Below are 27,255 nucleotides of genomic sequence, written 5' to 3'. Positions count from 1 at the left end.
TCGGTCACCGTAAATACTATTTTATTCAAATCCAAATTTTTCGACGGCAATAACTCTGCTTCCACTGGTTGGAATTGAACCAAATTTGGTGAGCATCGTTTCTATAGACCGCCTAACACTTTCATGGGGTGAATAGAAAATTTCAAATTTTGTATTTAGTTTTATATAATAAATAGAAACTTTCTTCTCCTGTAGCAAAGCGGTTACTGGTTGGAATTGATCCAAATTTTGAGTGTAGGCTTAAATTAGGTAACCTAACAATGTTATCAAGTAGCCAGTACGATTTGTGAAAAAAGTCATTTTTGAAGAGCCCTAATGCACATCATGCACTCATGGTATGCATATGCACAGATCGTGTCTATGTGTATCATGGGTCGGTGTATATGCCGCAAAAAGACATCAAGAACAAAAAAACTACGTCCTTTCCTTTCCTTATGATATGTGGTCTGTATGAGTCACTTGGCCTTGCGCTGATACATGTCAGATTGTCAGTGCATTCGGGTGGGACAAAATCCTCGGGCTGCAACTAGAGAAAATATTCGTCGCATGGGGGCAACATTAAGGGATCGGCAATTAGGCATATCATCTATTCTTCTCCGCCACCCGAGGTTGTAGCTGGTTTTACCGGGGTTTTCTGTTTTGTCTAGACATGATACGTAACAAACCTCGTGACTCCCCGCCTACTGTCAATGTTTTCCCGAGATGACATTTTGGTCGAGTATGTTATTTATGCATTCATGCAAGTAAAACGTATTAATCAGCGGAATACACCCATTCCTGTCTAGGTTCAACATATTCGTATGAACCTGTGCTTCCTTTAATGAACATAATCAACCGACGGCCGGCTTCTACAATTAGAACCGCTCCTGTGCAAGGTACTTGACAACAAAACAGTGATGGCTCAGGACACCGCAATGGCTGTCCGCGACGTGAAATCCCCAAACAGTCAATTGAACATGGATATTTGGCATACAGGCAGTCCATTATGACTGTGCGCTGGGATGAGGTCGTATCCATACGTATTCGTAGTGCAGCCGTGAATAGCAGAGATCTTGAACACCCATGCCACATTGGTATACATGGGCAATGCGATGATCCACATTTTGTACTATAGTACCTAAGTGTTTATAATGTAGACTTGCAAATATCGTTCACCTCGAGCTATTACCGTATTTTGTTTCCATGCTGACCTTCAGTTGAGTGAACTAATAGCTGTAGATGATAAATATACACAGAAAAAAGGGTTAACAAACTAATAGATCATCAATATCATACGGTAAAATGCAGCACTCAAGTTAAAATAATGGTGTGCAGTGTAAAAATGAAATACGAATGCAAGGTAAAAATCAAAACGTAACACACTGTCGAAAAATTAGAATAAAAAAAACGAGCGACTGGCTTTTCATACGGAGTGCCCATGAAAGAGAATATGGAGTTATTGGCCCTCACTCTGGAAAGTAATCAATCCAAAGGACGATCCACAAATCGCTTTCAGATGCTTTTCGGTAAGCATCAATATTAATGGTCCCAAAGTAAAACACCGAATATCATTTCTTTCAAGGTCGCAGAACGCAATAACGAATTACGAGACGCACTTAACAGGATCGGACGACAGTTCGCTAATAGCTTATTACAGAGAGTAATATCTATATCTCATAGGGCAATCCAGATGTAGTTCTCCCAGTAGGTTTTACAAGAACAGATACAGAGTTTGATTTGCGTTTTATTCTTCTATATCACTTGAGAAATCATTGGATAATTGGATACATGGAATCGGGTGAGCTTTGATATTACTATTAAATCGACGGTATGACGTAATTTTGGCATCCACCCAGCACTATGATTAGAGAAAAGCTACAAGTTGTTTTGGTTCAGTATTTATAATCGATACGTATCTCGTTATCTGCATATGCTTACAGTTACACGGGTGCAGGAACAAAGTATTATACCAAGAACTGGCTGCGAAGACTTAGAGTAACTTATCGATAATTAGGGTACTTTTCGAGTTCGAAGGAAAATGTTGTGAATCCTACTAAGCCCTATCAGTTCGGCTTTGTTCAGTGAATGGCATATTGACTAATGGCCATCAACCCATTTTTTATTGACAGGAAACACTGTGATGATTGTCATCGCAGCATTGTCAGTAGCTTGGATCCAAGTGTTCAAAGTGTCAGCAACGGTTGAACGTTGCCAACAAAATAACTCTGACGCTAATTTCGTGAACAACGGGTGAGTCGAGTATACCCGTGCAAGCAATCATGCACGCAGCTAAGTGGTTGAAAAGCTGTACCAGTGTACCAGCTACGTAACAATGGATCTGTGACATCATGTCATTCTCAGTAAAGTGCCTAAAAAGCAATGCCTACCAGCCTTTCCAAATTTTGATTCTGCCTACGCCTAATCAGTAGGTATCTGATTATAATTATAACCGAATTAGGGTGAATGACGCAATCAGACGATGCATTCCCGATGTGTTTGGAATGCTAAATTTCAAAGTTGCTGACCAGGGTTGAGAGTTATATTTGGTCATAACCTGGTCTGTTTGCATACTGCACATAATCTTACATATTACCTATATGCTTAATCGCTTATATACTAGGCCTACATATAAGCATGCATGATATGGTTCTACTTTTATGTGACAACAACAATATTTCAACGGTTACAGGTACGAAGGTATCGTCATACGCATTGCAGAAGATGTCCCAGAAGATTACACATTGGTAAACGACCTACAAAAGCTTCTGGTGAACATGTCCGAGACTTTATTCTACGCCACAAAGTAATGAATTATTTGATTTCACAAGCATTCCTCTGATTATATTCCACGATAGTGCGAATTCTACCATACCGACGATCGTTGCACAGAGCCGGTAGCTTGTGTGATATTAATCGCATAAATTGGATTTTACATCTAGGCGCAGAGCGTTTATAAGGCAAGTGGACGTGTTACTTCCCCGCTCATGGGGTAAGCCTCCAAATGAAATGTCGAACATCACAAAATATGCCACCACGGCATTCTCCGGCGTCAAGGGCGACATCAAAGTTTACCACCGCTCTCCCAAGTATAAACCCATACTGCAAATGGAGGTAGCAATGTTTTTGATAGACGTTTCCATAAACAGATCTGAAGACGAGGAGATATTCTGGACTCCTGGAGATGACGTGGCCTACATAGACCCGCCTTACGTAATCAAACCCACGCCGTGCGGATACGCGGGACAGTATTTAAGACTCACTCCCGAGTTCATACGCTTCGTCAACGACAAGAGCGTGACGGACGTCTACGGTGACCAGGGCAAAATAATGCTGAGACAATGGGCGAAACTGCGTTGGGGGGTTTACGACGAAATTCCACCTGACGGACTAAAATCCCATTTTTATCGCCATACTGATCTGACAATAAGCCCTGTATCGTGTTCACGAGCGATTCCAGGTTAGATTCTCTTATGATGATAATTACGAACCATGTAAGTAACAGCGTCGTTTGAAGTTTGGAAATGCATAACGTATTTAGATAATGACAGTATATATAGATTATTATTGATTGCTTCATTCATTTAGAATAACCCCATACATGATAAGAAGATATATATATAGGAGCTTATTGGAGCTTTTCATTTAGTGATCTTTTGATAATTATATTTGAAATTTGGATATTGGCAGGCATTCGGGGTGTTTTATTCTTTCGTGCCTCACTTGCAAGGTGTACAATTGTACATTATTCATATTCTACCGCACATCACATCCAATATGTCAGAGAAAACCAGTAGCCAACTCCGATTTGACGCAATATCACAGCGGATAGCATCACAACAATACCGAGGTCTACTGAATGGACTGTATAAATTGGTTGTCCATTATGACATTGTTTTTAGCGATATTATCTTACTATGTAAAACCTGGCCTTCCGTTGCATCAATATTAAAACTAACCCGAGCGAAATATTGGATGTGCTGCTGTTTATAAATACTTAATGATATTTTCGCAGGTAAAAGAATTAATTCCGGAAAATTAACGAGGCACTGCTCCTCGGAAGAAGCGCTTCAGGATCAAGAATGTGTCTTTGAACCAAGCCAGACCACTGCCGACGGGAATACATTCGCTTCGTTAATGCATAGGTTGAACATTATGGTAGTGAACACCATAATAGTACTGTTTATGGAAATATTGTGCTATTTTCTAGGTCTGACAGACACTATATTCAACATTTCTGCGACAATGCGAACTCGGAAATACCGGTCGAGATGCAACACAATGACGAGGCTCCTACGATTCATAATCTACATTGCCAAGGTTGAGTACATTATAGAGCTACTAATGAGCGAGTCGATCAGACAAGACGATGGCATAGTATGATCGTATGATACACCAAGTTGCGGTAAAAAGATTATATGTTTGCACTGACATGCGTTTCATACAACATTCAAAAGACGAGGAGTCACATTTAGGCAGGAAACTATACAATCACCAATACCTACCGAGAGGCGGTGGTGCGAAAATCAACTGCTATAAGATTTGATTCTACTAACAGACAGTATAGCAGGTAGGGTTGCATTTAAATCAAAAACCAATTTAAAACAAACATTTTTAATACGAGACCCTAATTTAAAACATGTTTTTTTTAATCCATGGCGTCACTAATATTCTATTGTGACGTCATAGTGGATTTGCATTGACAATTGTAAATATAGCTTCTTTGACAAAATAGTTGTACTATTAATGTCGAACCGACTATTTTGAGGGTTCCAACCATCCCATATTGATATATACGTCGGCTATATCGGGTGGTAATTGTTCGCATAAGCTCACACAACATGTTTTTTGTAAAGTATTCAAACAATTATGGCATAATTTTACAACTTGAAACAAACATTTTTCAACGCCTTTATTTAAAACACTGTTTAAACATGTTTCAAATAAAGTGTTTTAAAAAACCGTCTGTTTTAAATGCAATCCTAATAGCAGGGGTGTCAAACTCGTGGCCAGTTACATCGTTTCAACAGGCTATCAAGAGGATTGGCAGTTTCAAAATATCAAGTTCAAGAACGCCTGAGCGATACTATACCGTGCCTCAAGTGCTCATGGACTTGTTTGTACCTGTGATATGATCTTCATACGTTACACCTTTAATATTTCTGGCCTGGCAAAAGCAGCCAATATGTTTACGTGGCCCCCAGCGCTACGCAATGATTACATCATACACTAAAATCAGGAGAACTTGCCAGTTCATGCTAGAAAGAACCACGAATATAAAATCGAAGCACAAACTTTATGAACATCCCACTGGGGAGTTGTATGCCATATGAATAACAAACAATAAATAATTTCGACAGGAAAAAGCATTTGGGAAGTAATGAGAGAACACGCCGACTTCAAGCAAGGAAACAACCCTTCTCTGCCAGAGGATTATTTTTTGCCTCCGGTTCAAATCAACTTAATCCGAAACCCAGTAAGGTACGAAGATTGAACAGATATGCACGATTTCAGGACACAACGTCCGTGCGACTATACCGTAAATCTTACATATTGTGTTACCTATAGGGAAATAATATATTATGAGAAGTGATGAAAAGGAAATCATCAATATTCTCAATCTCTCCAATATTAAGGAACTATATATTATTACACTGCCGCGTGTCTTCCAGCTAATGATAGATGTATTTTGTCATAAAATGTTTGCTTCTTCTCAGTAGATCGATCGACTGACTATGTTGGCATTGCATTACAGACGCATTGTGATGGTTCTCGACACATCAACAAGTATGAGAAAATTTGAGCGTCTGACACTACTTCGACAAGCGGCAAGTCAGTTCATTGATACCGTCCCTGAAAAATCCTGGATCGGTATCGTTTCCTTCAACGTGTAAGTAGCATTTTGAAACATTGGGCCGGTTGTTATTTCGTGGGCTATCATCAAAGCGATAATGCGCCGGTGCTGCTGGCATCAGTCCAATATATTGCAGTTCGAAAACTATATCCGTATATTTATTTTAGGGAAGCTCAGGTTTTGTCGACACTGACTGAGATCAATTCAGACGAAGATCGCACATTGCTAAAGAAACGATTGCCTTCCCTTACATCACAAGGTAGGTATATACTTATGTAATTCCATCGTTAGCCTCAAACGCAATCTATAACATCCCAGGGAAGCGATAGAGGAAGGCTAATCTGAAAATAAAAGCACGTAAAAGTTCGTTCCATATTTATATCCCATCCGTTTCCATCCGGTCACACTATCCTGTTTCACTATGTAAAGCTGGCCTACGCCAAGTAAATGGCAGTGTCGAATGTTACTATCGAACGGAAACTCCCGTTTTCCCATTGTTAGGCCACGCTTGACTACTTCTAGACATTTTGGTCAATCGCAGCAATTAGCCGTTGGTGAGATGCCATATCACACTTATAGACACTAGACTAGGGTTACCATATTTTGGAAATCTGAAAAGAGGACACTTTTTCACAAAATTTTCAAACTTGCCAAACCGGAGGAAAATCCGGAAAAAGTGGTAAATTTTTCGGTTGACTAAAAAAAGGTCAACTTCACGGCCCAGTGCCCAAAATACAGTTTTCCTTCCACATTATCAGGTGGTTGACTAAAAAAAGGCAAACTTTCCGGCTCAGCTCCCGAAATACCCGCCTGGGCGTTACTTCGGCGCCGATTTACGGCATCTCAGTCGAATTTCGCCGTCAATTTGACCAAAATTCTCAAAAAAGAAGACAAAATCTCAAAAAAGAGGACAGAAGGGCGTCCTCCGATGACACTTACAAAAAAGAGGACGCATCCTCTTAAAAGAGGACGTATGGTAACCCTCCACTAGATTTTGATGACGAAATTACCAATAAAATCATTTAGTGGTCATCTTTTGACTTGCTACAACGTTAGATCCTAGTCACATTCGGCAATGGCAGTTAATATGGCACAATGATTGAGTACTCAAATCCGAGTTGGGTATCAATTGTAATGTTTCGAGTCTAGCAGTACGAATTGATATTTTTGAGTACCGAGATTCTACGCCCTTCACACTGAGCTATTTATCAACGAGAACTATAGTTTTTACGTGAAAGCCTCGAAAACTAGATGGACAGTCAAAAACATGTTGCACAGGCCCATGAATATTCATGTAAACGACATCCCTGTCTAGTGATCTACCCGTAGCATATGATCACAACGCACATTGAAATAGTCAGCCTTGGTCAAGAAAGACAAATTTCATTTTGATGAATTGATGATTTTGATACTGGCTGTCATTATTTTCTTCGTGACAGCAAAACTGGAACATTTATTAGAACTTTATCATCATTAATACTGCTCTGACGTCGGGGTCTGGGCTCTTTCACAAATTCCAAATTTACCACTTGGTTCGTTGCTTATTTTACAATATTGATTAGTGCGGGCGTTACATAGGCCAAAAATATCCCAAAATGTCAACAAAAGATCACGAAAGACGTGACATTTTGACCGAAAAGACGGGTATTTCGGATGTCGGGTGTGAAAATGACCTTTTTTGGTCAGCACCAATCACATAAGGTGAAAGCGGGTAATTCGGGAGTCAAATCGAAAAAAACGATATCTTTTGTACTGATAATTAGCTGTGAAAATTTAAATGTCAAGTCAAAGTCAAACACATTTACTGGTTCAATATAGTAACTTTTGCAGCCTGTGAAAAGTGTCCTCCTTTCGAGTTCCCAAAATATTGTAACCTTAGTGTTGTGGCTCTTTTGAAATTATAATTTAAAATTCAGGCTCAGTATGGCTCTTTTTTCGAAAAAGTTTCCCGACCCCTGTAACACACGGTACTCGAATATTGCACTCGACTTGAAGCTTAATATGCTTGACTCAAGTCAAATCACTAGGGTACTCGATTTCGCACAGCCCTATATTTTCAATACAATCCTAACCACGCAAGAAACAGTGAATTGTTGAATGCAAGATGGCACAGATCAGAAATCCACAATTTGGACTTTTGCTACAGGTACCAGCATCGGCAGCGGCATCAGAAAAGGTCTGCAGCTCCTCGAGAGAACATCATCGAAGTATATGTCAGGACCGGGCGGCACTCTCCTGGTGCTAAGCGATGGAAAGGAACATAACAGACCAAAGATCACCGACGTCATGAATAACGTAAATATATACGTACATCAATACATTTACTGTATGGTGCCAACTGCACAGTACAGGCATCTGCAAGACTATATTTCAGTAACTACCGTATATTGAGTTCCGTAACTCCAAGAGTCTCCTCAATTTCAGTAACAGTGAAACCAGAATAGAAGACATGACTGTATTAGTGAAAGGCCTCCAGTTATGATTTAGAAGAGCTACGATTGAATAAGCATTGTAGATAACATGCGTAGATACAGTCCATTAGATGACAAATTGAGGCACCAAATCATTAACGGAGAGAGGTAAAATTTAACCTCACAATCACGAGGACCACGCTCAACTATACACGAGTAGTTCATGAAGCTCTCGCGACTTAACGAACCAAAGCATTTTTCGGACTTGAGACAGACGCTTACCTTGATAGCAATGCTCATTGCCCTTAAGACAATATAAAATGTTTAGATCCTGGAATCTGGCGTCCGGATAAATACCATCGCATTCGGCAGTCAAGTCTCCGCCGATCTTGAAACGTTGGCAACCGCCACAGGAGGATCGTCTTATTTCGCTAGTTCCGGAGATTTCGCAAACAACAACGAGCTTCGAGCGGCATTTCTTGCCACAATCGAAAACGATGAAGGTATGTCACATTGGCAATGTCATATTTAACACAAAACCAAAACCGAAGAGAGGCAATATCGAATGATATGAAGCTTCGCCGTGAATTTGTCATCTGAGGCATCGTTTCGTTTTCGTTTCATGTGATGGATTGTATATAACTAAATATGTAAACTGTAGGGAGAAAATATATTGTGGCACTCCCTTGTAAGCTTCCTATGAGCATTTCAACTGTGTGTGGCATTTGAGGGATATAGTGAACGATTGTCTTCCAGATGGCACTATAATGGTTTCGAGCGCATCTATCAGAATTCAGCCGGGAACGACCTCCGGCCACGTGTTTATCATTGACGAAAAAATCGGGAGGCAAACCCGCATTACCGTGCTCTACACGAATTCTGTGGCACCAAAGGTAGGCTTACAGCATGGGCGAAGATATATAATATATCATTGTGTATAAAATATTGCAAAAGGTTGGCTTGCAAAGGCCGGAAGGCGTTATCGTGTGGGAAGATGATATTGACGCAAATGTCACCGACCCATCGATCCAATTTTCGTGGGATGGGGAATTTTCAACAAAAGTAATCAAATACGACGAGGATATGGAGGTATTGTCTGAAAGCATTGTAGTATTGATCAGTAGCCAATACTATACATCTTCCACTGACGAAAGACGAATGTATGCATGGATTTGACTTTATGAATACATTCAAACATGCCCTTATCTCATTCAAGAAGTTTACAGAGCGTACACATGTACAGTAGGTTACACGTACACTGTACATTTGTACAGTGATTGAAGGAACCATGCAGGTGCAATTACGATTACATACGGTGAGTACATGGCGATTTATTGCCGAATAATTACAGACAGGCGAGTGGAAGGTGGTCATCGCAAACCCTGCACTCCTAGACCCGATGACAGTCGACATAACCGTATTCTCGAGGCCAACAAGCAACAACGAAGGCTTGGTACTATCACCAGCGCTCTTGTGCAGACAAATCAATTTTACGGGCAGCGAGAACATCGTCATTTACGCACACCTGGGACTGGGTAAGTGCCGCCTTTTAAAATCAATACTTCACACCTTTTAAACCTCCAAAGTAATTGCAATTATGAATTTACACCGACAGACGCGTGATTAATAATGGAAGCATCGCGAAGTCCGGAACATCAACAGCTTTAACACTTTTCATAAATATTGAATAAAAGACGTACCGCACTTCTCTAGAACTTTCAACGACCGGACGGCTGCACAACGTTACGTAACTAACACCTTATAAACATATTGTTTGTCGTCAGTTACAAAATGTCTATGCGTTAACACTCCTAAGAGACGCATGGTACTATTCGATTTTCTGCAATAGCCAATGAATTCAGTTGGCTCCCTACAGTAGTCTTAAAGCATGTATTATGTCGATGAAGAATTTTATTACAAATGTATGCTATCTATTAGAGCAGTGATTCTCAACCGGGGGTCCGCGAAGCATTTTCAGGGGGTCCGCGAGACCTTTTTGTAAAGTGATTGATAACCTAATAAGTAATAATTTAAATTAGTGGAAGCTTGATAAAGTTTCGTTTCACAATTGCTAAAACTGGAGGACTCGCATTTATTAGAATGGTCGTCTGAGATAAAATATCCTACAGTGCAAACTCATTTTAATTGCCAAATTGCCAATAGCATATTAATACAAACATATTGCTGCTTAGGACCGTTTCGTTGGGGTCGTTTAAAATGGAAATTCCTGATTTTTTCACATACTCTATGTCCCAATGAAGGGATTGAAACCTCGCCATGAAATCAATTTTCTACTGTGATATAGGCCTACGTAACCACTATTCCAATATAATTTCAAGATGAGAAGCCAGATAGAAATGACTAGGCTGAACGTTATTAAAAACTGTTTCTCAATTTCGGTTCCATATATGCTGTGAACGTAGAAAAGGGTGTCGTCGGAAGTTGTTCGCGTGAATATTACATTCGTCAGCCCCTACTTTACGGAAATATTTTCGGCACTCGTTCACATCAAATCGAAGACGCTGATTTTGAAGACATTAAATGCAGCAGCAAAAATCGCTTCGAAATAATAAAAGTCTATACCCAATTTCTACATATAATATGATGTTATTTTCACGAAAATTCATTTTGTGACTGTTTGTCACTAGCCCACAGTTTATATTTGCACAGGACAAATGACGGTTGTTCTAAAATTGAGCTAATTTTGAACGAAAACTTGAGCGGGTCCGCGCGGTCCGTGACAGTCCAAAAGAGGTCCGCGAAGACAAAAATGTTGAGAACCACTGTATTAGAGATTTGCATAAATATTTTCGACAGTCATGGGATGTTACTGAGAACAGTTGCGAAGTATAGCCATACAGGAAGTCACTGGTCAATAATGAAGTACTATTACTTTTTCGAGGTACTAAAGTGTAGGTTGTGCCTACTTGCACTATTTAGTCAAGTGGTTATGATATTAGACTAAAACAGTTACTCCTACGCGAACTATATATACCTTTGACGATAATTTCACACCTTTCCCTTTCTACTTTCATCCGAAGTAGTTTGACATGTAATGAAATCGCTATTACTACTTGAGCAGCAACACTGACTACTTTGACCTCTGAGTACCGCATCGTACCGCAATATCCCAACTGAAACATGACTACTTGGGCATTGGTTCTTATATGAAGAAGCGCATGATGAAAAATTGTGATGTGAGACATTGTCAGAATGAAACAATACGGTGCAGCAGTGTACAGGTACACACACAACTTCAGTGTTGCCAGCCAACAACTGCTGCTATTAAACGCTCTTCATCCATTCTTGGCAAGCCACTTAGTAGGGAGAGACACATACTACTCGAGAATGTAGGAAAGTATCTGACGTTGTACGACAACAAATTGCAATTATTTCTACCATAATGCGTGATGTATCTACTGGTATTCTTCATAGGTCCGGATTTCGTTGAAAGAAAGTTTTTTTTCATGTAAAAATTTGTCAGTTTTGAAGTCAAAAAGTTTTTTCTGGCCTAACTACTTCGTAAAGACAGACAGTTCCTACGAGAAATTAAGATAAGTAGTACAATTCTAACATTCTGTGCGAAAACACCTAATTTACATACACGAGGGCAAAACTTTTTCAAAATTAAGTTAAGGTCGATAAATGTCAAAATTTGATTTTTTAGGTCAGAATCTTCCGTTTTTAGGTAAAAAAAATCGCCCAACCTATTATATATAGATACGACTTCAAATTACAGGTGAATTCGCCGTGATCGATGCCGAAGTTCAGGCAACTGTGACAAGACCTTTGACGCGGTCTGGTACGTACGATACGTCTTCGCTAGCTTTAAAGGACGACGGCAGAGGAGCAGATGTGATAGCTAACGATGGCGTTTATTCCGGATATTTCACCAGTTTCACTCTGGAAGGACGATACAACGTGAAGGTATAAAGGAGTGATCCACAAACAGCGTCCACTATAGAGTGTCGCCACAGATTTCGAGATTTGCCGCCAGTCTTTTTGGAATTTTGGAAAATAACCGTATAAATATTTAAAATATGGCGTGCAGACAAGCATCTGTGACATTAAAGCGCTATAACCGCCTCAATAGCTGATAAATAAACACATGTTTGTCAACATTCCAACCTCGATACAGTCGTATATGTTCGTATAAACAAGCAAGAAAATCCATCGCAATAACACGTGAAAATAAAATTTTAAATCAACTTTTCTTCTGCTAAAGATTGGAAACCATTGGTATAAAGTGTTTGTGTACAATTCTGTAGAAACGAATCGTTTAATTTTACACCACAGGTCAACGCCTCTAGCACTGGAATGGCACGGATTGCTCCAAACTACATCTTGGGCATTGGCCGCCTCAGGGAACCTTCCATTACAATAGACACAAAGAATATGACCTCGACCAGGTATCATGATAGCCCATTGGTAAATTTAATATCGATACAACGCTACGTATGCGTTCTAGTCGAACCAACGTTGCCGGAAAGTCGCGGCGGAGACGATCCATAAAATTTGGATTTCTGCGCCCGTTCAGTAGAGGAAGTACACAGCAGAAGGAATTCATCGTCGAAACGGCAAAAGCGATCGTGTGTCAGGCAGGGTATGAAACGCCGAATCAATGATCGTCGTATTATGTTTCCTGAATATTTGACATGGTCCACACTGCACAAGATCAAGTCACATTACGATTGGTCACCGGAACAGTAAGGCATCCATATAACCTTCATCTAATCACTTCATGAGATGGCCAGAAAAATTGGGAAAAAAGTATATATTTTTATTAAATAAATCCAGAACTTTTTCTCTTATAGCAATGTCACTGTAGGTTGGAATGGAGCCAAAATTGGTGTTCAGCGATTTTTAGGTAACCGAACAATTTGATCAAGAAACCAGTAAAATTTGAAAAAAGCGTTATTTTTAACAGGCCTACTGGGTATCTGCCATCTCTAGGCTACAGCTATATCTTCGATATACTGTAATACTAATGATGATTTCTAACATAGTGCCCCAACGCTGATAATTTGCCGTTATATGTTTGAAATATACTGATGGTCATCAGACATACAGTGCTCACTATTTATAATCCATCATGTAGGTCGTGAGAAGTAAACGAGAATCCTAAAGAATTCTAAAGAATTCTACGAGTATAATTTTAATAATATTTACATCGTTTATTTTCAGTTATGACCACTTCCAAGACAGTTGCTACAAGCATGTCAGTTTTCCGCTTAAAACTGCCAAAGAAGCTGCCGCATTATGCGAGGCAGAAGGAGGGTATCCCGCAATAGCCAATTCACATCAAGAATATAATTACTTGCTTGCGAGTGTGAGTGGAAGTGACACTTGGTTTGGAGGCGTGGATGAGGTCAGTATTCCAATCATGACCTTTAGGAATAGTGGATAATTATAGCAAATGATGGTTTCCAGTCGCTGACTATTGATGGATCGATCCCGCACGTGCGGATTAAAAGACGGGCGGAGGATGAAGATTTGATAGCATTGGCGAATGTATTTGCGACTGAATCCTTAAGCGACGAATTTCGAAAAGTCATCGCGTCCTTTGAACCAGATTTAAAAGGTCTTAGCCGTAAAGAAATAAACGGGTACGTGAAAGAGTACACGTCGAAATATCAGACTTCTCTGAGATCGTAATTTGCCAAAAGGGCTTTCCTATACCTTTCGTGTTAATTGATTTACACGCAGGAACGTAACTGCCGCACCCAAACCTCCCAATTAAAGGGGCCGGGCTCGAAGGTGCTCAAAATTATATCGTGTAAATTAACATAAATTATGAAGTATTTCTTTAGAAAATTATGCAACATTTTCAAATTTTTCTCGCGCTGGGCGCGATTTCATGTTGACAAATTTCACGATTATTGGGTACCCTTACCCCAACAAAAAAATAAGCATGATTTATAGAAATGAGCCCTTGGGCGTCAGCCATTACCGCGCCACGACGCACCAAGACACATGAAGTTATAGGCCATGTAACATGCGACTCCGAGACGTGTGCCAGAACGATCAGCAGCAAGAAGACCTTAGCCGAAAATGACTGCCCTGGTGGTGACCGAAAACTTCGATATAGGCCTATATACATATATGTTAAAATGTCCATAGGCGCCTAAATGGCTGTCGCCGAATGTTTCTGTCCTGGCGATCTGAACCGCACACGACAAATGCCAACCAGCAGGAAAAAATTATCACCCAGTAAAGAAATATCGATTTGAAATCGTGTGCGTATTTTATTTTAGTAAGTTTGGGCGATTTCAATATCTTTTGACATAGCAGATAGGAGGTCACAAAATAGCATCATGTGACGAAGTCATTGTATCAACGGGCCTGCCCGAAGATGTTTAACTATTATTTAGGGGCCCTACATTTTCCAAGACACCTCACTCAGCTGTATTACCGGTAAATCTGAATACGCGAACAGAGAGAGGATGAAAAATTGATAGCAATACATATGCAATTTCCGATCATATTGACCGATTCAATCATGAATTATAAAAAATGTTCGGCGATATCACCCGACTCACAAAACAGTAGACACAGTGTAGCTAATAAGTAGCGGCAAAAAGCGTATATCCTGAGAGGGGGGTCTGGGGGGATAAGCCCCCAGAAGTTTGGTTTATCACCCTATTGGGGGCCCAAGACCAACGGTTTGTGGGGAAGGTGACGATGTGCTGTTACGGTCCTGTTTACATGCATTTATTTTCCCAGTGCTGAGAGGAATGTAATTCAATAGCTTACCGATCCTATATAGTATACACTTTCCTTAGTAATATCACGCTTGTATCACACTGCAATTTTATCCTCGATGTAAGACAATATAAATCTTACATGAGCAGTATATTCATACGTATGGTACAATGTCTTACAGGATTATACGAAGACTAGGCATCACATCGGAATCGCAAATTGAGTGGCTGAAACAGAGTAAACTCAATTCCTACTACCCGAACTCTGTTACAACAGTACGTCCATTTTAATGATACATGTAAGTCTAGGTCTACACATATTGACATTCATTTTCTTTGACAACTCAACAGCCCCTTATTTACGCCGCACGGAGAAAGCGAAAATCCAATGAGAGTCGGGAAGAGAGTGCTATCACGGATTCAAACGCCGGGAGATCATCAACCGCCACAACAACTATCCTTTCACATAACGTGACCCTGGCGCTGGCAATGAAGGAGCCTGACGTAATAAAACCGCAAGGATTATACCGCAGCGCACTAACATACAACTTTTCGCTGCAGAAAGTGGAGTTCGATGCGAGTGGAAACGAGGCGCAGGAGTGCTCGTGGATTTTCGATGGAAATGTATTTAGCACGTCCAGTGAAGCTTGTCGCAGACTCAAAACATTCTTCTGTGAACGCCCAAGTAAGAACCCGATTAATCATGATGACTAGGAAACTATAGCGTTTTAAAGATTATAACGGGAAAGTTTCAGACAGCCCCCGCAGTCTGATCCATTAATCCGGCCGAAAAGAAAACATTTCAATCATAAATATGTCATCGCCGAACGGACCGAAATGGCTTCTTGATCGGTAGATCATGGATTCAATTTCCGACCGGGTCATACCACAGACCTAAGCAGTAAAACGGGTATCCGTGCAGCGTTTCCGGTATAGCATGGAGGGGTAGTGCAAGACTTAGAAAGCCTTACGAGACTATTTCTGCACCTTTCTAGTCCAGCGGCAAATGCACATCATGCACTCATAGCATGCATATGCCCAGATCGTTTGTATGTATGTATCATGTATATTAGGGTTGTCCAAAATTTGGAAAATCTCAAGAATGATGGGTATCAATGTCTCATTCTATAGATTATTGATAAAAAACAACAATGAGCCTGGAATAAGCTCACAGGAACGTCGTTAAGATTTGTCGCAAAGCGTTTGAAAGTAGCTACCGACGAGTGGGCGTGCTAGCGACCATAGAACGGAATCAAGACTAGTAATCACGAAATCACGGCTCTCGATTGGCTAATCAGCTATGCTTCAGTGATCACGACGGCAGTGGCTTGCTGATCAGTTGTTAAAGGAGTCTACTAACGGCGGTGATTCTGTAAGCGCATTGTAGGTTGGTTGGCAGATAATGATTTAAGATTGATTCAGGACATGTTGAGTGACTAGATACTTGATGATGAACAAACAACAGCTACTTCACACAAACTTAAAGCATGACTGGCTTACTGTGAAGGAAACCGCCGTAGCCTACATATCTGTTTTGACCGATGGATAGCACATAACCTGCGAAGAAATATTGCAAAGGCGCTTATGCAAGTAGTGAACGAATTTCTTGTTTCAGAAGGGATGCATCATCATTGAATACAAATATAAAACTTAGCAATGACACTATACTTTGTCTGATCTTATTAGGTTCCAGTCGTGGTATATTTGAAGTCTTGAATGCCCTAAGGATTGGCTGAATCAGCCGTATATGCTGGGGACTGTCAAAGTCGTCAGTGATGCCGCACAAAGAGTTAAAAGGTATAAGCACAGAATATGCTATAGCTATAGCATTGCTATTATGCCCATTAAAAAGACAGTTTCATTGTATAGCTTAACTTAGCCTTAGAGAATTGCAGGCATGACAGAGGTGAAACGGCGAATGATTGTGCTCTTTGAGAACTAGATATAAATCCAAGAAATACCTAGTTATGGTTGCAAATACGCCAGACTGGGCGTAAGTAAAGTATATTAGTCATCGCAAACTGGTACAGCACACCATACGTGAGATGGATGCCGCACAAAATCTTATCTGCTCAGAAGATGTTATATTGGCCGACCATATAGCTTAGTGGAACCACGAAGAAATGTAACTATCGCACTGCCTCATTGCATTTTAAGCTCGTTTTACATTCCAGCATTTGTAGTGTTACAGCCGGTAATGATTCAAGATTTCTTCAGGACATGCTAAGATGTACTGTATTTTTGCTGGTCATACCAGCAATCCAGCATAGTCTGTGCTTACCTCTACACCTCTTTCTACGACCTCATTGACGACTTTGTCAACACTTACGAGTGAATTCATTTTGCTGTAAGAGTTTAATAAGTCCCCAGCATAAAACTGATTCAGCCAATCCTTAGAGCATTCAAGACTTGAGTTATACAGCACGACTGAAGCCTAATAAGATCAGACCAAGTAGTGTCATTGTTAAGCTTTATATTTGTATTCAACTATGATGCATCTCTTCTGAGACAAGAAATTCGATCGCCTCTTGCATAAGCGCCTTTGCAATATTTCTCCGCATGTTCTGTGCTATCCATCGGTCAAAACAGACATGTGTAGGCTACGGCGGTTTCCTTCACAGTAAGCCAGTCATGCTTTAAGTTTGTGTGAAGTAGCTGTTGTTTGTTCATCATCAAGTATCTAGTCACTCAACATGTCCTGAATCAATCTTAAATCATTATCTGCCAACCAACCTACAATGCGCTTACAGAACACCGCCGTTAGTAGACTCCTTTAACAACTGATCAGCAAGCCACTACCGTCGTGATCACTGAAGCATAGCCGATTAGCCAATCGAGAGCCGTGATTTCGTGATTACTAGTCTTGTTGCCGTTCTATGGTCGCTAGCACGCCCACTCGTCGGTAGCTACTTTCAAACGCTTTGCGACAAATCTTAACGACGTTCCTGTGAGCTTATTCCAGGCTCATTGTTGTTTTTTATCAATAATCTATAGAATGAGACATTGATACCCATCATTCTTGAGATTTTCCAAATTTTGGACAACCCTAATGTATATGTATATTGTACATGTATGTGTAGTGTATCACGAGTCGGTTTATATGCCGCTAAATCATCAAGGACAAAAATATAAATCGTCCTATCGTACTATCCTAATTTTGCTGGTGACTAGTAAGTACAAAACTGGTTAATCAATTCTGAAGTTATTAACAAACATCCAGTACGCGAGATGTCCTCGTATGCCTGCACAGTGGTGCCTACTAGGGATGGTGTGAACATCTAAAAGGTTCAGGTTCGTGTGAACACGAACCTTTTTGAAAGGTTCTGTGTGAAGTGAACACGAACGTGAACCTCATGACGTCACGTGACGTCATATTGCAATTCCAACCCTACATTTCAGTGGAGTGATAGCCTATATTAATGTACATGATACCTAGCGACGACTCGGGACACATAATGCCACAATGCTGAAGTACATATTGACGTTTTAAACGTCGCCAAATGTATCAACTGGGGCAATCAAATGATAAAATAATCCCATAAAATCAAAATCTTCCGTCGTTTTGCCAGCAATTTCGACGAGGACTTGCAAGGGAATACAAGGTTACGCCTTAACGGCCTATAGGCCAGACGGACAATGTATTCGGCGTCTGAGTATTTCTACGCTGATATTGAGCAGAGTGAAAATGTGTCTATGTACTTGCTAACGATATTACCCCTGTAACAAGTTACACACCAGTAGCCAACACCCCAATCGCACGGATTTGGTTTTTATGATACAATAAACAGATACATATGAAATCAAGATTGACCCCGTACGCCTGCTAGATCTTTTTACAGCAGACAACGCTGTAAATTTCATTGATTGGTTGAATAAGCATCATTGCGGATCAAGCTCACAGCAGAGAGTCAATAAATATTCACAAACGAAAAGCTGGATATTTCGCGCAAACTTTTGTAACAAAGCAAGTAATATTCTTGAGATTGTCAAGGTGCATGCTTGTCTAGTGCCAGCGCCATGCATACAGTGGCCCGCAGTTGAAATGCAATAAATTTCAACCACAGATGTTATAATGAAGTTAAAATTGTAACATATGAAAAAGGTTCACACAGCAGAACCTACCAAGGTTCGTTTGTGAACGTCAACCTCTAAATTTCCGAGGTTCACACACAGAACGCGAGCGTGAACCTTACGTTCACACCATCCCTAGTGCATACTATACAGGCCCACCATGACCATACATTGTAAAGTGTAAGTGCGCGGTGCTGCTTTTCAGAGAAAGACATTGTTCCTCCATCTCGGATCAACGACTTCCGGCTTACCCAGAACCCGAATAACTCCCAACTCGTAAATTTCTCGTGGACAGCACCGGGCGATGACGGCACAATTGGCACAGGTATCGAATAATAGGTGATATCAACATAAGTCACAATAATACAGTAATTTTACAAATTTTCGCACATGCCTCCGGTTTCGTATGTGTACGTAGAATCATTACATTTTTTGTTTTATTAGCAACGAGGTACGAAATCCGAAGCCTGCGCACTTCCAAGGCCAGAATACTTCAAAATAATTTCAAGCTAGGCGACGAAATTCTATCCGGAGCCATTCTTGAAGGAGCGGTGTTAAGTCCTAAAAATAGTGGGGCAGAGGAGGAGCTAGTAGTGAACCAAAGTAGATCATCCGGTACGTGAATGTCGAATCTATACACTCATTTCAAAATACTCACAATGACTGATGATTTCTTTGAAGTCTACATTCATGTAAGCATACACCCCCTTATCAGTTAAAAAACTACAAAATCTATTTGACTTCAATAAAGTTGTACCACATGAAATCCCAGGTTTTGCGGGATTCCGGGAAAAGATTCTTCACGGAATTCAAGCAGTATTTCCGTATCGAAAATCCATTGCTTCAGTGAGTCCTTGGACTAATCCTCTCATAAGTATCACAAATGCCGCTATAAAGTGCCACAAAGCTTAACAGTGGAGAATCGAGGTCGGGATAATCAGATAAAAACCCGGCCGGGTTCAGGATCAATGCGGTAGTAATTTAAACACATCTCGATTGTTAAGCCTGGATTCATCGGCACAAGAGCAAATCCGCAAATACGGTTTACACAAATTGATATATTCACAAGCCTGTTCAACGTTCAGTCATGGGTTTCCAATTCCACACAATATGACCAGATAAATACTATATTAATTACTAAAAATTCTCCGCCGCTTCGTATACAATTTACGATTTCACAGCACAGGAAACGTCAAGTTTCTAGTGTAATGGCCAGTCGTGGGGCATCGGTCCATGATAAATCCCTAACCGTTCATTTTCAGAATGTCCGCCGCATGCAGCAGTAGATGTAATATTGTTTGTACCTAAAAGACTCACGTCGCAAAAACAGTCATTGCCAACAGAGCGGGATGGATATGAAATGTTACTGACAAGCCTGCTGGATAGGGTCAAGATTTGTGAGTAAATGAATCGCGTGCAATTTTGGAACACACGAAGTACCAAATATATATTGCTAACCAGCTGAATACGAAGTTCAAATAACGATTGTCGTTTACGATGGCGGAGCTGGAAATGTCGTTATTCAGGACTCCATTGACAGAACAAAGATTAGAAAAGCAGCACTCAATTTCGGAGATGATTCCCTTCAAGGTCAGAGAATTAACGATGCTATCTAGGGATGGTGTGAACCTCTGAAAGGTTCAGGTTCGTGTGAACGCGAACCTTTTTGAAAGGTTCTGTGTGAACGCGAACGTGAACCTCATGACGTCACGTGACGTCATGCTAATTCCAACCCTACATTTTTGTGAAGTGATAGCCTATATTAATGTACACGATATCTAGCGACGACTCGGGCCACATAATGCCACAATGCTGAAGTACATATTAACAATTTCAACGTCGCCAAATGTATCAACCGGGCAATCAAATGATATAATAATCCTGTAAAATCAATGTCTTCCGTCGCCCAGCCAACAATTTCAACTTACCAGGGAATACAAGCTTACGCCTTAACTGTCGAGGCCAGACCGGACAATCTATTCGGCGTCTGAGTATTGCTACGTTGATATTGAGCAGAGTGTAAAACGGGTTTCTATATTTGCTACCGATATTACTCCATTAACAAGTTATGCAGCAGTAGCCAGCACCCCAATCGCACGGATTTGTTTTTTGTTTTATTTCAATAAACATATGAAATCAAGATTAACACCGTATGTCTGCTAGATTTTTTACATCAGACAACGATATCAATTTCATTGATTGGTTGAATAAGCATCGTTCACTGACTACCTAAATGTAGTGTATTTCACTCTTGGTGTTGTGTGATTGCTGGTCAACAGCAGGGATTCACAAAATAACAAAGCAACTAAAATTTTTGAGATTGTCAAGGTGGATGCTCGTTTAGTGTTTATTCTTTTATGGTGCCAGTGCCATGCATATATTGGCCCGCAGTTGAAATGCAATAAATTTCAATCAAAGATGTTATAATGAAGTGAAAATTGTAATGTATGAAAAAGGTTCACAGTGCAGAACCTACCAAGGTTCGTTTGTGAACGTGAAACTCTAAATTACTGAGGTTCACACACAGAACGCGAACGTGAACCTCACGTTCACACCATCCCTAATATACGCTGTCAAGGCGAATATATACGCTGTCAAGGCGAATATGGTGTCTATAATAAAATACCTTTATTCAAGGGAATTTGACATCAATTTTCGAAGAATTGCCAAATGCGGGTAGAGCGCGGTCCCCTAAACTATGTGTTATGATTTTATCCAATGAAGAATTGATAACTATTCCCGCACTCAAGACAGGAATCCAGTTCGTGAATGTTGTAGTTATTGGCGTTTCGATTTCCGAATCCAAGTACGCTTTTTTACCTCATTTTTGTGAAAGTATAGCCTATATCATTGAGCTTTTTGTCGAAACAGATTGGTCTCCAGCAGTGTCCGCGAACCCACATGCGAAAACGCGGTTTTTGTAAACGATTGGCGGGAGATCAATTCATCCGTGTCTGATATAGTCGAACAAATATGCAGGGCACGGACAGACGAGTATCAGGTATGCTTTTACAAAAACTTTTGCCACCATAAATACTACTTCAAAAATGATGGAAATTTCAAATTCGCTTTTTGCACTGAAATAATCAAATTTGGTGGGCAACAAGGTAAATTTGATAACAAATAGTGTTTACCAGCTCTATTACAGATGAATAAAATGAAATTTCATTTAAATCTGTCTACTGGGACATCTCAAATTTCGATATTTTGATCGTTAGATAACAACACGATAACTTTCTATCATTAAAGGCGTGGGGCATCATCGCTGTCGACGATGAGGGTCTTGAAGGCAGTGTCAGCAACATCATTTCATCGGTGATTAGGAATCAGGCAGACCATGTAACTTGCCCGATGGAGGAAGCTACGGTAAGTGTTGAAAGGTTACAAAAACGGTGATCAATAAACAAAGATCATTTGCGTCAGATATCGTACTCGATGATTTGCAGATCACTCCACTTCGCAATGCACAATGCACATGCACATGCACATACATAGGTCACAATTCATTAGCAATACTCCCTACTCTGTACAAAAGGTAATACAGGCCTATCACATGATGAATGCCTATAATTTTATTTGCGATAGAATCGTCGCTCAAATTTGTATAGTTACCTGGTGAATATCTCCGCCACAATGCACGGGCCACCGCGTCACCGATGAACAACCAATGACTGTTACGCAAGCAGATGAACGTGTAACAAAAATTATGATCTACTTCATAAGCCCCCTTTACAGTTAAATGCTGTGAAAATCTGCTGCACGATGTAAAAGAATATTCTTTCAAACCCTAGCGAAGCATCAACGCTTTCGGGAGATTTCCAGCCACTAATATTTTCCATTCTTACGGTACATTTCAAAGAAATTGCCAGCAGTCGCCGAAGGAAGCTCCTCTGTACTGGGCATTGCGATAGGCGTACCGTTAGCAGTGATAGCGGCAATCATCGGGTCCATAATGCTTTTCGGTCAAATTCGAAAATACAAACGCAAACTGGACTTGGAAAAACGACGGAAAAAAGAGGCGGTAAGTACGATACTCAAATTTACGATCATTTGTAGTAAAGGTCATGTAATCTAATACGTACGGACATTAGCAACAAGTGATCCCCAACACACGGCCCCCGAGGTAGTATTTTGCGGCCCGTGATCTGATTGGAGTTTTTGGGGAAAGCTTCGTAAAGCATTTTGAAATGCTAAAATTGATTGCAGTTTAAAAATCTTGTTGTTGTCGTTCAAAATAAGCTACTGTCTTGTGCCAAACATCACTATTCCTCGTTAGCTGACACAGCTTCGCGATGGCAATAGCATTCCATGGAGTGAGAATTAGCTGATATGAATGGGCATATTGCCTAGGCGTTCAATGGCCCATAAATTGCTGAGACCGGGAAGCTTAGAAAACGACTTGAAGCTTCGACACAAGATCACGCTTTGCGAGGATATAGTTTTCCAGCAAGTACCGTATCTGTTGCTAACCCTAATATCGATTCTTTATTCGCTGAAAAGTGTTGTCGGGTATCGTGTGCAGCTCATAGTTCAAACTAGAATGAAAGTGACGATCATGATATTTTTTGTTTCATTAAAATAGTATTTCTTTTCTGGCCCGCGATAAACCGCATGTCGTACTGACGTAATGGTATTAAAACGTGGCTGTCAAAGTGTGTTGCCTATTTTATCTCGATATAGAATTCATGCGGAACGCGACCTCTACGAATTTTGAAAAAGTAGCCCGTGACCCGTTTTGAATTGGCGACCCCTTATTTACAAGATACTATAGAGCAGATAAGTACACGACAGCTTATACTTGGGCGTAGACACGCTGCGTGCCGAATTACGGCGCACATCTGAAGGTTTCAGTTTTTGGTCATGTTTTGCCTAGAAAAATCTCGGTCTGTATGACGATTTTTAATTCTAGCAATGGAAAGACATCGAGAATGTTGGCACTTCCCGAGACAGTCAATTTCCATTAATTCGGTCGCGAGCCCGTAAGAGCGGGCTTTGTACTGTACTGCACTATATTTGTGGACACGACGGCTATAGGCAAATGCCGGCCGATAGAAATGTTCCAAATCCCCCTGCCTCAAAGTTGACTAAAATTTTAACTATTGTTAACACAGACTCAAGCCTGGCAATTTATTTTCAGGAAGAGAGCGGTCAACGAGACAGGTAAGCTCATGCGGATTCAAGGCTTGTTTTGCATTTATAGTATTCATTCAAGTGCATATAATGTAGGGTGCAACCTTTAGGTACAATAGCATAAAATAACCTGTGAGTTGAATGTAAAAACAATTCCCTGTTGGGACCGGGACCCCGCAATTGCAACAGATTAGAGCCCAGAAAGGTGTTTGATCACTGGTTGGTGGTTATATAGCCTACATATGTCGATCTCCTATATAGTATTCAAGTTATCAGGCCCCTACGCATAGAATTCCTCGAGGATATATCAAGCACTATGCATTTTAGAATGGAGCCTGGAACCCCGTTTCAAGTTCTCGTAACGACCTTTCAGAATTCACACCCTGATTTTGTAATATCCGTCACCGTCAGTTCAATTAAATAGTCCGCGACATGGAATCTAAATGATTGATTATGCATATATTTCTCGCCTCCTATATCAGCCATCTTTCCTATTTTCCTGAATTGAAACGATCGCAGGATAACTCGCTTCAACCCGAGATGAAATTATTGAAATACCATTTTACCCTGTCTAATTTATAATTTTACTCGAAATAACAAGATGCTGAAGGAATCGCTTAGGGATATGGGCAGCCAGTTATAAACATTGACAACCGAGAATGACAAATAATTGACATATCAACTATCCCTTAACCCGCTGTCACCCGCTGGCAACTCCACGCATCCACAGTGTCACGCCCGTGTATGATTCACCCGGATCGTAGGCGCCGATCTACCCCATCATGGAACCATGCGCACGCACACCAGACGCACACTAATACCATTGATATCGAAATCAAGGTATAGCTCTGATCGTGTAATGTCTATGTGTATGAGAGGTATTGATATTTATTTCTGTACAGCGAACCTTACCAATTCTTGTTAACTGCACTATTGAGTAAAATCGGCTACTTTCCATCACAGGACAAGAGGGGTGTTTACTAAATCAAACAAGACCGCTCCGATCGCATGAAGACACCGAGCAAGCGGACAGTATCGAGCAATCAAATAACACAAATGGAACTTCTTGCAAACTATATCCGACCAGGGACCCCCTCCCAAGCTTCGCAAAGTCATTGACTTGACGTGGCCGTTATAGATCAGTGGTAACTGTGTATTCATTTGTACTATGCACATCGGCTCTCCAGTTTATTGGTCATACTATACGACTTACCGCTGAACATGCAGCTTCGATTCGAGTGTAAGAGCTGAGTACCACCGATCTTCGGGATTCAAAGTTTTAAATCAACAAGAATCATCGTTTCGATACTTTCCTCCCAGCCTTGAATCGTCGATGGACGGTGTCACAGCATCCGAAAGATGTATCATAACGCATACGTATGTTCAATGTTGATGGTTCGTGGAATTGACATTGCTGTAGCGGCGATCGACCAGTTTCATTTCCATTCAGCGCTACAGTGTAGTTTGTGTGCGATTCTGACCTTTTCACGTCTTGCATATTGTAACAATGGTTCTCGAATACTCGGGTCAGGTTCAAGTACCGGCTCAGTCAAGCACCTGATTTTGCCTAAATCGATTTTAGAATCGCATACCCTCCGTGGACCGTGATTCGAATAAGCTACATAATTTTTCTATTCGCATTTATTCCCGTTTCACCTTTTGATTCTTGTATTATTGAATGCGAGTAATAACGCACAACTGTCCAACTGTCGCCCGCACCGAAGCGTATCATTTCTCTATCATTAAATGCTCATGCTCATTGGCGACAATCCGTTTGTGAGGGTCAAGCAAGGAGCTAGGTATGGTGTGAACCTCTGAAAGGTTCAGATTCTTGTGAACGCGAACGTGAACCTCGTGACGTCACGTAACGTCATATTGCTCATTCCAACCCTACATTTCAGTGATTGATATACTAACGTACGTACGTACGTACACGATAGCGACAACTCGGCCCAGATTATGACACAGTATTGAAGAACATACCGACTCTTCAACGGTCGCCAAATGTATCAACTGAAGCAATCAAATGATATAATAACCCCATAAAATCAATCTTCCGTCGCTTTGCGAACAATTTCGACGAGGAGTAAGCTTACGCCGTAACGGTCTACGCCAGAGGTCTCAAACACGCGGCCCGCGGGCCGCATGCGGCCCGCGAGATCATTTTGTGGGGCCCGCGAAGACATTTTGGAATTTCAAGTATTCGACAATATATTCAAGTATCATATATCTTTTTTAGATTTAAGAACTTAAAGTTCACTCTAAAACTACTACAAAACCGGAAATCTAAACAATTAGGCTACTTCACTATCACATCACTTCTAAAATCTACCATGCGGTGGAAGATCGCTTTTTCGTCACATTTCAGGTTCATGCTGATAAAACATTATTCATTGATGACTCGTGACTGAAAATCGTGATTTTGTTTGGTGCGACCTGTCGATTTTGGATTAACTGGGTGATAAACTGAAAATTACTCGAGTTGAGTAGGGCCAAAAGTTAAAATCTGAGAAGGACATGCGTCCCGGAATAGTGACTTGGTAATCCTACGGACGCAACAATCTATGACACTGCCATGGGGAAGAGTAATATTTCAAAAGCCCGTAGCTTGCGTTGCCCAAGGTATATAGATATCTAATCAGGTCTGTATGGAAAACATTGGTATTCTGTAGCCCCCGTGACGTATATTTGGTTACATCCTTGGTGTTGTTTGTTCTCTTTATCCATTTTATTATCGGGGGCGACTAAGGTAGTGGTACGTTCCACAGCTGTACCACCAATGGATTCTTCGGCGATTCGTCATTTCTATTCCAGGGGTTCTTAACTAGGGGTCCGTAGCCCCTTCGTGGTACGAAGCACCACATCAGGGGGTACGAGATGCATTATGGAAATAGGCCTGTATGCTGTGGAATATTTTCTGAGCCAATTTATTCAACTGGTAAATATTCTTTGCGCTACTCGCGATTTCATGTGAATGGGCTTTCTGATTTTTATATAGGTACCATCAGAAATTATGTTGAAATTATACAGGGGGCACGGGAAATCTATTTTATTCAAATATTTGAAAATGTGATTTTTTCGTGCCAAGCGTGAATAGTATAACAGTAAATTA

The 27,255-nt window shown here is 40.7% G+C and overlaps 1 protein-coding gene across 1 annotated transcript; it reads left to right on the top strand.

Annotated features, from left to right (window-relative positions):
- The first annotated feature begins 1,564 nt into the window (after positions 1–1,564).
- LOC145453960 (uncharacterized) lies at positions 1,565–26,202 on the top strand. Its single transcript, XM_080331923.1, has 33 exons — positions 1,565–1,777; positions 2,109–2,229; positions 2,669–2,782; positions 2,919–3,065; positions 3,126–3,436; positions 3,992–4,121; positions 4,187–4,296; positions 5,337–5,457; positions 5,732–5,866; positions 5,998–6,089; positions 7,977–8,125; positions 8,570–8,744; positions 8,998–9,134; positions 9,196–9,330; positions 9,593–9,776; positions 11,981–12,168; positions 12,538–12,650; positions 12,710–12,844; positions 13,426–13,609; positions 13,672–13,847; positions 15,125–15,218; positions 15,294–15,446; positions 15,504–15,627; positions 19,219–19,338; positions 19,458–19,628; positions 20,276–20,410; positions 20,475–20,603; positions 21,651–21,819; positions 21,885–22,014; positions 22,263–22,379; positions 22,873–23,034; positions 24,151–24,173; positions 25,107–26,202. The coding sequence occupies exons 1-33, from the start codon at positions 1,768–1,770 to the stop codon at positions 25,153–25,155; spliced, it is 4,443 nt and encodes a 1,480-aa protein (XP_080188049.1). The 5' UTR covers positions 1,565–1,767; the 3' UTR covers positions 25,156–26,202.
- The last annotated feature ends 1,053 nt before the right edge of the window (positions 26,203–27,255 follow it).

This window comes from Botryllus schlosseri, chromosome 13 (genome assembly GCF_051294905.1).
Source record: "Botryllus schlosseri isolate E-star chromosome 13, Bs_hap1, whole genome shotgun sequence".
NCBI lineage: Eukaryota > Metazoa > Chordata > Ascidiacea > Stolidobranchia > Styelidae > Botryllus > Botryllus schlosseri.
This window is presented reverse-complemented; position numbering and strand designations above follow the sequence as displayed.

Coding starts and splice junctions, on each gene's coding strand:
- LOC145453960 (XM_080331923.1), top strand. Junction 15,628..19,218: donor ATTCTTCTGTGAACGCCCAA/GTAAGAACCCGA, acceptor GCTGCTTTTCAG/AGAAAGACATTGTTCCTCCA. Junction 24,174..25,106: donor GAGAGCGGTCAACGAGACAG/GTAAGCTCATGC, acceptor TTTCCATCACAG/GACAAGAGGGGTGTTTACTA.